Source organism: Heptranchias perlo, chromosome 5 (genome assembly GCF_035084215.1).
Source record: "Heptranchias perlo isolate sHepPer1 chromosome 5, sHepPer1.hap1, whole genome shotgun sequence".
NCBI classification, from domain to species: Eukaryota; Metazoa; Chordata; class Chondrichthyes; order Hexanchiformes; family Hexanchidae; genus Heptranchias; species Heptranchias perlo.
Genome location: NC_090329.1, coordinates 120,777,584 through 120,790,673, shown reverse-complemented (window position 1 = coordinate 120,790,673; position 13,090 = coordinate 120,777,584). Strand labels below are relative to the sequence as shown.

General features: G+C 40.4%; 1 protein-coding gene across 2 annotated transcripts in view; it reads left to right on the top strand.

Moving 5' to 3' along the window:
- The window catches only part of babam2 (BRISC and BRCA1 A complex member 2), a 204,712-nt gene that overhangs the window by 18,092 nt on the left and 173,530 nt on the right, over positions 1 to 13,090 (top strand). For both annotated transcript variants that reach the window (XM_067985138.1, XM_067985139.1), the window contains one exon: positions 1,446 to 1,540. In XM_067985138.1, the coding sequence (XP_067841239.1) occupies positions 1,446 to 1,540 (95 nt within the window). The remainder of the gene's footprint in view (positions 1 to 1,445; positions 1,541 to 13,090) is intronic.

Below are 13,090 nucleotides of genomic sequence, written 5' to 3'. Positions count from 1 at the left end.
GGACTAATTTGAATTCCGTTTAAAAGAAAATCTGCAAATAAAAAGCTGCCTCCTGTAAATGTAACCATGAAGCTGTTGATTGTCAGAAAAATGCTCAACACTAAAGAATACCTGAATTTCTAAGTGATATGTGACACTTGCAGAAAGTGTGCACTGTCGATAAGATTTTTAAATTACCCATGGTCAGGTGTTTAATATAGCAAACTGGAATGGGAAATGTTGACATAGCAATTTACAATGGGAAATGTTGACACACAAGCATGACCGAAAACAGTGACAATAGGAAGTAAAGTTTGTGGACAAGTAGCAAAGCCCTATACAAAATTTTAAATAATATATAGATATGAGTGAATATATAAATATATATTAGTGCATGGTGTATCAACTATATATGCATGAGCAAATTTCTATGTTGCACTTCAAAAAGGATTTAAAAATAGAGATAGAAATCACTGATTTGCAAGGTACAGAAAAACTCCCCTAGCAACAGAAAAAACTTAACTGACACAGGTGTCAGAATATCTGTCGCCTTTTGCTGGCCATACCAACCACACATTTTTAAAGAAATGAGTAAGAAATCCTGGGTTCGCACCTGCAACGTGAAACTGACGAGAATCTTCCAATCTGCAAACTATCCTCACTTAACAGCAATTAGCCTTTGTGGCTTTAAAGTGGGACAGATTCACCTTAACAACAAAGTAATACATTGCGCAATACATGATATACACACCCTGTCCTTATAAAATATTGTATCATTTGACTTAACATGAACAACACCACAGGAAATCTGCTAGTATCTACTACTATATTAAAAGTCTTTCATAACATCTGCAATTTCTGTAGGTCTTGCAGTCAGTGTGTTCCCATCACACACCACTTTTTAGTGTGGCAAATTTATCTGGTCAGTAGCTGAACCATACAAATCAGATCAATCCCCAGTTTGCGATGAGTTAACTAATCTCAGCTAAGACGGCAGCAGGGGCGCTACAGTTGGTCTCTGTGCCTCCGGGGTAGGGAGCAGAAAATTGGCTATGGTTTCCACTCCTGATCACTGTCCAGTTATCCCTGCTAGACTTTACGTGTGAGGACAGGATTAAATTTGGCTTTGATGGCCCCAAGGTTGAATAGCCTGCAATACTATCAAGGCACACACATGGATTAAAGGTGACATTTGCAAGTTGCCCAAGGACAGTTGATGTTGTGGAACTGTGCCCCAGCAAGGAGTCAACACCTTGAAGAGGGGAGAGGAAAAAACTGAAAAGGAAAGAAATAAATAATTGTTACCAATTTAGCCAATGTAACAAATCATGTTTTGCTTTATTCAAACTGGAAACATTAGCTAGAGTTAATTGCAAATTATCCATGTGCTGTGATTTAGCAAGAATTATCTTTATGCTTCTATCATGAACAATAAAATAAACTGTGGCTTTTGTTTTTTTTTCAAGGGGACATTATTTTCAACTGTCATTACCCAGACCTGCCTCCAGATTTCATCTTTGGAGAAGATGTTGATTTTCTGCCTGAACCCACAACGCTCCATGTGAGTTTGATTTAGATTTATAATGATGTGATTCTTGCTTGCGGCACAATAGATTTGGAATATGGCCTCTGAATGAGCTGACATCAGCAGGATCTTAAGGCTGTGCTGTGATCCCTGTTTGACATAATGCCAGTATTTATTAAACCTATTACTCAGATTAAAATTTAAAGCAGTATAAACCCTCAATTTTTGATGCAAAAATCTCTTAATGGTTTAAAAAAAGGATGTTTTGAAGGAGCTGACCATAATTGTCCTATGCACGTGTTATTACTGTTCTCTGTTCTGTGCACAAACAGGGTTTAGGGAAGAGTTGCACTAAATTTGTCTTGTAGCTTGACATTTTCATTTTGAGTCAAAGCATAAATCTTACTTGACAGGTTCTGCTTTTTGTTGAGTGTTTCCTATGTAGTTGTTACCATTTTCAAAGTAAATTGATGTCAATCATTGAGTTGTGGCCTCTGCTTTAAAAGGTGTTCTCAGTAGCATGGAGTTAAATTGATGTGAAGTCAACCTACTGAAAGAACTGCTAAACATCTCTACCAGCAGTGCCTGCTGAACAAGTTTAAGGAATCTTACAACACCAGGTTATCGTCCAACAGTTTTATTTGAAAATCACAAGCTTTCGGAGATTATCTCCTTCGTCAGGTGAGTGAGTGAATGAGAGGTTCTCAAATTGCATATCTTATATTAGGCTGGGACACGATCATTGTGTCCCAGCCTAATATAACCATTGTGTATTCAGTATACTGGGACGTACTGTTTTCCGTGGCTAACCTGTCTGAACACCAACGACACCTTTTGATTGGTGTGATCGTGTCCCAGCCTAATATAAGATATGCGATTTGAGAACCTCTCATTCACTCACTCACCTGACGAAGGAGATAATCTCCGAAAGCTTGTGATTTTCAAATAAAACTGTTGGACTATAACCTGGTGTTGTAAGATTCCTTACATTTGTCCACCCCAGTCCATCACCGGCATCTCCACATCATGCTGAACAAGTTGTTAGTTTTTGTGTTTTCTTTATTCTGGGGATATGGGTGGCACTGACAAGGCCACATTTATTGCCTATCCCAGTTGCCCTGAGAAATTGGTGGTGGGCCTTTTCCTTGAATGGCTGCAATAATTGTGCTCATGGTGTTCCCACAGTGGTGTTAGGTAGAGAATTTCATGATATTGACCCAGTGATGCTGAAAGAAGCTGGATGGTGTGCAACTTGGTGATGTTGTGGAAATAGGGGTTGCAGTGGAGGGAGGTGTTGTCGAAGTAACCTTTGTTGAGGGGCTATAGTGCATCCTCTAAATGTCAATGGTGGGATGGATATTGAACCTGGTGATTGTCGCTAATCAAGCAAATTGCTCTGTCCTGAATGGCACTTTATGACTAGTATTTTCTGTGTTGTGTGTAAATAGAAAAACTATTTCCACTGGTCAGTGAGTCAATAATTAGAGGAAATAAAAATCTGCTAGCTGGCAGCGGGAGCAAAATGTTGGGTGGCAGGAGGCCGCCGGCCAGGATCGAAGGAGGTGCGGAGGGGGTTTCAGGCGAGTCTAGTGTTGAGGGGTTTGAGGAGAGAAGCGTTAGGGAACGGGGGAAGCTCGGGGCAGGGCCTGCTCCTCCTAGCCCCACTAGGGAAGTTTAAAAAACTTAGCTGTTTCGGCCTCTTCTTGTCCCGAATACTCTTCCCGATCTTTTCACCTGCAGTTGGGGCCCGATGTCATCAGGTCCCGATCTGCATATTTAAAGAAGGTTCATGCTGGCCTCCTTGCCACCTGCTCAGAAAAGCATGGTTAAAATAGAAGACAGCGGGAAGATTGTGGGACGTCGGCAAGTAAGTCTCTGATGATTTTAACTGCCCACCTGCCTGCCCAATGTTTGTGGGGCAGGTGGTGTTAAAATCGCCCCTAATCTGCCAGCGGGGACCAGCTTAATTTCTTAATTTTCTCAAATTTGTATTTGTTGAAAACCATAGAGTGTGTTACTCTTTTTTAATGACCCAATAATTCTCAAATTGTTAGAGGTCTAGGCTTGACTGGAAAAGTCACTACCAGCAAGGGTTGTAAGTGCTGTAAAAAAGTGGCTCTTTGATTTGATAAATTAAACATATTTCTTAATATACAGCTGAAAGGGAAAATATGAGATCACCTAAACCAATAACCCACTAGTGGGTAGCCCACATTTTCTGGCTGATAGCAAAGGCTCCTATAGTTACATTCTTGTTTCATATCAAACAAGCATATAGAGCATTTATCTTGGTGTCTTCTATATTCTGTGCTTAAAGTGCACACTCTGTTTTCAGTGGGCAGGACAAGTTGGGTCTGTTTATAATTGCGGCTCGTGTATTCCTTTATCTGTGTTCAGTATTTCCTACTAGAGATGGGTGGTACATTATCCGCTTCAGTAACAATAGTTTGCTTAGGGGCTCAAATAAAGCTTCTCCACTGAATTTTGCTACCTATCTATACTATATATACAGTACTTAGATAACTGCTAATTTATAATTTTTTCCAAAGTCCGTAGCTGATGGTCAAGCTTTTTAATGTCCAAATACTCATTATTAAAAGATCTGTTTGACTGACTGGCACGTATTTCAATTACATTTGGTGGGGCAGTACATAATTTAGTGTATTTTACAATGTGCCTTTGATTTCAAAATGAACTGCTGTTGCTGTGGCATCATGCCAAGAAGGGAGAGTGTTATGCCAAACTGCTTGCTAGGAAGGTGTTGATACAATGCATCCAGTATACAACTGTTTTTTTTAATGGTTGAAGTCCATTTTGTGACTTTTATTCAAACCTTTTTTGCAAGGAATTTTTTTGGTTCCTTTTATGCAGAAATGAAAAGTAGTTTCCTGTAGCATGATGCTAAAGAGGTTTTGCTGGAGTCTTGATGCAGGAGTCATCCAGTGACCATCCTCCAGTGAATTCATTGTATTAGTTCAAACCAGCCAATGGCTCAGGCTTCTGTTTTTTGATTGAAACTAGCACCCGCCTGTTTGAGTTATTCAAGCGCAGTGAGTCACTGCTTATGGCAACCACTTTGCCCAAATGACATAATTGAATAGCCAAATTAGGAAAGGAGTGGCTGTGTGAGCACAACACCGTCCGTCTGCAAATATCACTCAAGGGACCAATACGAAGAGTATTAAGAGCACTAGTATCACATTATGGGTAAATGCACAGCATAAGGAAATTCTGGGCATATGCAAAAAAACTGATTTAAACAATTTTGAACAATTTGGCAAGAAATGCTTTTCTTTCCGGCAAGTTGATACTTAATACTGAATTTCAATGATGATAAACTACCTAATATCACATGCAACTTGCCAGTTGCTAGGCAAGATATTTTTAACTGCAATTTTAATCAAAAGTTGCTAATCCAATTTTTGCCTTTCTAATTTCATGCCTTTTACTGGCTTATGATATAATTGAAGTAACATTCCAAGCTCAAAATAACATTCACTAGAGTAGCAAACTGTCAAATACATAAACTTGCCTGTCACAGACATTCTGTACTGGACTTCAGTAGAACAAATGAACATTTTTTGAGATACACAAAGAAACATTTGGAAGATGATGATTGAGTAGAGACATCATTTTCCAAACAGCAACAATGGCTCAGAAATTGCTGCAATGGTAAGCGATGTTAATTGAATTTTTTACCTTGCCGTTCAGATCGTACTATATTTGCACCTTAATTTGCTCGAATGTCGAAGCGATAATGGCATAGCGATGTCAATGTTGCATCTGGGACCTCATGAACGTCTATCTCCTTAATCGATGAAAGAAACGGAGTGAACGACAGAAGGAAACAGGATGAATTAGAGTTAAATTAGATACAGAAAGAGAATTAGAGAGAGAGAAAAAAGAGACAGAAAGGAAAAGTGAGAAAATTAAAAAGAACAAGCAGAAGAAGTGGACATTGTAACCCAGTTGTGTTTGGGAATTGCTGTATTGGTCCTTGAGAAGTTAACGAGTGAATGGCAAGATAGGTATGCGAAATGTACAAACATTCTTGACCCATGAAGTATAGAACTAGCGGCCCCGTCCAACATGATCAGGAATGGTGGAACTGGTTTCATAGGAATTGCTAGATGATAAAAGACCACCTAGTCCACCTAATTTGCCTACTACCATCCTGGTAGTTGCATGATACAATGGCATTGGAGTTGTTGACTAATCATTGCCATCAATCTGTCAATTTAGTTTACAACAGACCCAAAATTAGCACAAGGAAAACACCAATGGTGGAGAGCTTTGGGAATCAGTTTCAAAATTGCCTTTTTACTCCAACGCATGCTATACTTACCAAGTCATTTCTAAAATTACTCATACTGTACCACAATGTTATTTTCTGGGGAAAAAAAATGTATCTAATTTGCACTTGAGTGTCAAAACAGCTTTGCATCCTGAAAATTATTGTCTTCTGACACTAACAGCAGTGTAAATGGCAGTACTGCCAAGGCAGATAAAAAGTTTTTTAATAATCTCTAGGAACAATTCACTACCTGCTGGAGTGAGACTCCACAGCTTCATTGTTCCCTTTCTGGGCCTCCAAGGTTGAGTGTCATGTCAGAACCATAAATCACATCATTAACAGGGTCTTTACGATATGAATTACCAGACCTTAATGGCTGCAGTAAGATTAATTCGCATTAACTCTGTAAATCCAGCAATTTTATGACACACAATTAATTTCAGTGGGGAGGCTCATGGTGAGATTGCAATTTTTTCGGTTTTGTCGAGGCTTACGGTAGAACAGCGCAAATTGTCCAGCAATTTGTGAAGAATCGAAATTCATGGCTTATTCTTCACCACAAATTGCTAGATTTTTTTAACAAACTAATAATGGTGAGTGCCATTAATTCGCCAGCAATTTCTGGCCCATTGTCACACTCTCTTGGCTTTTGTGCTGGTTTTGTGTGTAATGTAGCATTACTAGATGATCTCCTGTGTCAGTGCCCATTGGTGGGGTCTGGAGCATGGTTGTGATGTTTACCTGTTAAAATAGAGCTATGTTTAATCAGATACTGCCTGTGAAGAAATAATCCAAATGGAAAGTCTTGAGATCAATTAGAAACTCGTAATTGAGGGAAATTGCTGTAGATTGACATTTCCTTGTAAATCCCTGGCTCCTGGGGGTTATGGTCAGAATAAACAACAGGAAATAAGTGTATTTTTCAAAATATTTTGTACAATTTGATGTGTGAAGGACATGAACGAGCCAAAAGGCTTTTATATTTAGACCAGTAAATCTCCCAGTGCTTTTTTCATGGTGAGTTCAATGTTATGCATTTGCAAGAAGAGGTGTTGGGATGTGGAAATGGGGTAGAGTTGCACATCTCTAGTGAAAGAATTTGGAAAGGAGTTTGTAAGAGTTCAACTTCCTGGGAAATAATAGTATTTTCCTTACCAACTATAACAGGTAAATTCATTCCTTCCATACCATGCATGCATAAATAAATAAATCAGCAAATAATATGTGGAGAAGCTTTTTAACTTTTATCTGTTTTGGGTATGTTTTCAATAGCAAATATCAAGAAATATATAAAACTTGCATGATTCTTTCTTTAACAAATATCTCTGCAACAGCACTTAATGTATTAAGCAGAACATTTTGGTAACCATTTTAAATTCAGTGATTTTATTCAGAATCTCCCTTGCCTCCAAAACCTTAATAATGGTAGATGTTACTCAAAAATAGTCATTCTTAATGTAAATATGCAAGAGATGCAGCTGCTGTAACAAATTAGATTACATTACTAAACATAAAGACCTGCTTCGAATCCACTCCCATTCATTAGTTTTCTCCTCCGTTGCATCTATGTTCGGCTATCACGCTGTACTTGCTGACTAGTTGCAGGATATTAATATATAGTGTACACATTACCTCAGGAAAAAGTTGAGAAATCAGGCCTAGGGACTTATCCACCCTGAGTTCTGCTATTTTTTCAGAATCAATTCTTTTCCTACAAATGAGTATTGTGTCCAGTTCTGGGCGCCGCACTTCAGGAAAGATGTGAAGGCCTTAGAGAGGGTGCAGAAGAGATTTACTAGAATGATTCCTGGGGTGAGGGACTTAGTTACGTGGATAGACTGGAGAAGCTGAGGTGGTTCTCCTTGGAACAGAGAAGGTTGTGAGGAGATTTGATAGAGGTATTCAAAATCATGAAGGGTCTAGACAGAGTAGATAGAGAGAAACTGTTCTCATTGGCAGAGCGGTCAAGGACCAGAGGACATAGATTTAAGGTGATTGGCAAAAGAACCAAAGGTGAATGAGGAAAAACTTTTTTACACAGCGAGTGGTTAGGATCTGGAATGCACTGCCCAAGGGGGTGGTGGAGGCAGATTCAATCATGGCCTTCAAAAGGGAACTGGATAAGTACTTGAAAGGAAAAAATTTGCAGAGCTACGGGGAAAGGGCGGGGTGTGGGACTAGCTGGATTGCTCTAGGATAGAGCCAGCATGGACTCGATGGGCCAAATGGCCTTCTTCCATGCTGTAACCTTTCTATGATTCTATGACTCTACCAATTGTTCCATATCCTCCTCTAGTACACCCATGATCTCACTTCCAACATAATTTTATAAAAATCGAAGCAACATATTTATTTAATATTTCCGCCATGCCTGCTCTACGGTTAGACTCCCTCCTTCATCCTTGAGTGGTCCTACTCTCATGTTCGCGCTGGGGATGAAACACTTTGGCTTTCAGGTATTCACCATCAGCGTCGAGCACTCCCAGGTCAGTTGTAGCAAAGACAGATAAAGCTAGCTTTATTCCGCCTCGACAGCGTGCTTCAGTCCTATCCAGAAGAGCATCCCCTGCTGTACCAGAGTGCATTTTTCACATCAGTGCTCCTTAGGCCTGTCTCTGTGATATTGGCAGTTAGTGCTGAATTAGGGAATGCTTTGTGCTGCAGACCAATGCCCAGAATTGGATCGAGGCTGCCCAAACTCATCTCACATAGAGCTCTTGCAGCCAGCAGACATGTTCATCCCATTAGGATGGGCTGGATTTGACCCAAGAGGTGAAAGAATAGAATCTAATCCACTGCACCGCCCAGTTTCCAACATTTTAAAAACTAATCCCTGAGTAAAATGAATTGAGACTGGGACAAAGAAACAGAATCTGTTCTCTCCAGAGCCAGGAAAGCTTGTGTGGTAAATTCAGGAAAAGAACAGCAGTGTCTGATTATAATATTGGCTTCTATAATTATATAGTAACCCAAAAGTTATCTATTTAGTTTATAAACAATGAGATATTCTGATGTATTTCTGCTTCTCATATAAAATGTTTCAGTCCTTTCAGAATCCTTGGATTGGATAATCCTTGTGAAATGTTTTTAAGTTTCTGTTTGCTACAACCTTTTGAAAGAAAATAATTACATTTTGATAGGAAATTTCCTGAGTATGAATCGTTTCAATCTTTTGGAAGTTAAGAACAGTAGCTGCAGGTTTAAAATTTGAAACTGTAAAAATTGGACTCCAGGTTGCATTGCTTCAAAGGTGACAGCTGTGACTTACAGCAGGTGACAAGCACCAAAATATTGCTCACCATTGCTTACGTCACACATCTACAAGTGCTCAAATCAGAAAAACTTTTTGTATTGGTTTGACTTATACACTGCCTCTTATTAAACAATATACTGTGTACATTAAGATAATACATGTCTGAATTTTCATGCTAGCTTTATTTTTTCTGATCATAAGAACATAAGAAATAGAAGCAGGAGTAGGCCATATGGCCCCTCAAGCCTGCTCCGCCATTCAATCAGATCATGGCTGATCTTCGACCTCAACTCCACTATCCCGCCCGATCCCCGTATCCTTTGATTCCCCTAGAGTCCAAAAATCTATCCATCTCAGCCTTGAATATATTCAGTGACTCAGCATCCACAGCTCTCTGGGGTAGAGAATTCCAAAGATTCACAACCCTCTGTGTGAAGAAATTCCTCCTCATCTCAGCCTTGAATGGCCGACCCCTTATCCTGCGACTGTGCCCCCTAGTTCTAGACTCTCTAGCCGGGGGAAACAATCTCTCAGCATCCACCCTGTCAAGCCCCCTCATAATCTTATGTTTCAATGAGATCACCCCTCATTCTTCTAAACTCCAGAGAGTATAGGCCCATTCTACTCAACCTCTCTTCATAGGACAACCCTCTCATCCCAGGAATTAATCTAGTGAACCTTCGTTGCACCGTCTCTAAGGCAAGTATATCCTTCCTTAGATAAAGAGACCAAAACTGTACGCAGTACTCCAGGTGAGGTATCATTAAAGCCCTGTATAACTGTAATAAGACTTCCCTACTCTTGTACTCCAACATGCCATTTGCTTTCCTAATTGCCTGCTGTACCTGCATACTAACTTTTTGTGTTTCTTGTACGAGGACATCCAAATCTCTCTGAACACCAACATTTAATAGTTTCTCACCATTTAAAAAATACACTTTTTCTATTCTTCCTACCTCACATTTCCCCACATTATACTCCATCTACCACCTTGCCCACTCACTTAATCTGTCTGTATCCCTTTGCAGACTCTGTGTCCTCCTCACTGCTTACTTTCCCACCTAGCTTTGTATTGTCAGCAAACTTGGATACATTACACTCGGTCCCTTCATCTAAGTCATTAATTTAGAGGTCCAAGCACCGATCCTTGCGGCGCCCCACTAGTTACAGCCTGCCAACCTGAGACTGACCCGTTTATCCCTACTCTCTGTTTTCTGTCCTTTAACCAATCCTCTATCCATGCTAATGTATTACCGCCAACCCCATGAGCCCTTACCTTGTGTAACAACCTTTTATGTGGCACCTTATCGAATGCCTTTTGAAAATCCAAGTGTACGACATCCACTGGTTCCCCTTTATCTACCCTGCTAGTTACATCCTCAAAAAATTCTATAATAAATTTGTCAAACACTATTTCCCTTTCCTAAAACCATGTTGACTCTGCCTAATTATATTATGATTTTCTAAGTGCCCTGTTACCACTTCCTTAATGGATTCCAGCATTTTCCTGATGACGAATATCAGGCTAACTGGTCTGTAGTTCCCTGTTTTCTCTCTCCCTCCCTTCTTGAATAGCGGGGTAACATTTGCTACCTTCTAGTCCACTGGGACCATTCCAGAATCTAGAGAATTTTGGAAGATCACAACCAATGCATCCACTATCCTCTTTTAGAACCCTAGGATGTAAGCCATCAGGTCCAGGGGATTTGTCGGCTTTTAGTCCCATTAGTTTGTCCAGTACATTTTCTCTAGTGATCATTTTAGAACATCACTGCATGTCACATTTGTATGTAATTTGCATCGTGGTAATTGCACCCATTAGAGTATCATGGTTGGTATAGCACAGAAGGAGGCTGTGCCTGCTCGTTGAAAGAGCTATCCAATTAGTCCCCTTCCCCTGTTCTTTCCCCATAGCCCTATAAAATATTTCTCCAAGTATTTATCTAATTCTCTTTTGAAAGTTACGATTGAATCTGCTTCCACCTCCCTTTCAGGCAGTGCATTCCAGATCGTTCACTGCGTTTATATAAAAAAATGTTTCCTCAAATCACCTCTGGCTTTTTTGCCTCCTCTGTCCTTGGATACATTAAATCTGTCCCCTCTGGTTACTGACCCTTCTTCCACTGGAAACAGTTTCTCCTTATTTACTCTGACAAGGGCAGCAAGCACATGGGAACAACACCACCTTTCCCCTCCAAATCAGACACCATCCCGACTTGGAACTATATCGCTGTTCCTTCATTGTCGCTGGGTCAAATTCCTGGAACTCCCTTCCTAACAGCACTGTGGGAGAACCTTCACCACATGGACTGCAGCTGTTCAAGAAGGCGGCTCACCACCACCTTCTGAAGCGCAATTAGGGATGGGCAATAAATGCTGGCCTTGCCACGACACCCACATCCCATGAACGAATAAAAAAAAAACTGTCAAAACTGTTCATGATCTTGAACACCTCTATCAAATCTCCTCTTAACCTCTGTTCTAAGGAGAGGTGGACTTGAATCTATGCAACTATGTGGCATATTTTTTTGCAGTGAGATTGGTTCATTTTCCACTTGTTTATAATAAAATGCAGCTGCGGAATCCATACTCTTAGTAATTGGTGTCACCACCATACAGATCTCTCTGCCCTCTTCCCCACATCCACTATGGCAGGCTAGTCAACCACTGGAGAGGAGCATCAGGCCATTGCTGGTTTGTTTCTCCTACAGTTAAAGACTTACATTTGATTTGTGTTCTAACACGAGTCGCTAATATCTGAAAGTGCTTCACAATTAATTACTTTGAAGTGCATTGACTGTTGCTATGTAGGTAGATGCAATAGCCATTCTGCACATAGCAAAATTCTACAAACAGCAGGGAGAAAAATCACCAGTTAATTTGTTATTATGATGCTAGTTGAGGAAGGTAAGTTGGTGAAACCACCAGGAGAGTCCTTGCTCCTCTTCTTTAAATAGTGTTGGATTGTTAACATCCATTTGAACCACTGGAACAGGCATATGTTGCCTTGGCTTAACTTCCACAGGACAGCATCTCTGACAATGCTGTACTCCCTCTATTGCACTGCAGAGTCAGCCTGTTTTATATGGCCAAATACTTCAATGGGGCTTGAACCTAGCACTTTCTCAGATTGGAGAAGGCAACTTGTCAGTTGGTATCTCTCCAAGAATTCGTGGTGCCATATTTCCAAGTGGCACCTTTTGGATTTTGAGCTCAGAACACCTGAACTGAAAAGATATATGACTGATCAAGACAGATTGAGCTTGAGAATGCCTAAGATATCAACAGCATATTATTAATTGGTACAATGATGCACAAGATAATTATGTATGATAAAGTTCTATCTTCGACCATGCATCCAGAAAGGCTATATGGTCCATCCAATTATTTCTTAAACAATTCCAAGGTTTTCACCTTCACTACTCTATCTGAAGTCCATTCCACGTGTTGATCGCAGTTTGTGTGAAGAACTTCCGTATGCCATTCTTAGGCATTTATACTTGAAAAATTGCAACTGCATCAGAGATTCTTGGACAAATATAGAAGAATTTGAAACTGGGGATGGGCAGATTTTTAAAAAAAATAATAAATAAATCTCTGGATGTGGGTGTTGCTGGCAAGGCAGGTATTTATTGCCCACCCCAGTTGCTTTTAAGAAGATGAAGATGGTGAGCTGCCTTCTTGATTCGCTGTAGTCCGTGTGGTGAAGATGCTCCTACAATTCTGTTAGGTAGGGAGTTCCAGGATTTTGACCCAACGACGATGAAGGAACGGCAATATATATCTAAATCAGGACGGTGTGTAACTTGGAGGGGAACTTGGAGGTGATGGTATTCCCATGCACCTGTTGCCATTGTCCTTCTAGGTGGTTTGTCAGGCTGCTTGTCTGACATCCAGTGCTTGCTAAGCAGAAATTTCCTCTAACCAATTATTGGGACGAGCAAAGCCATAGTCTTCGGTCCCCGCCACAAACTCCGTTCCGTGGCCAGCTACTCCATCCCTCTCCCTGGCCACTGTCTGAGGCTCAACCGGACCGTTT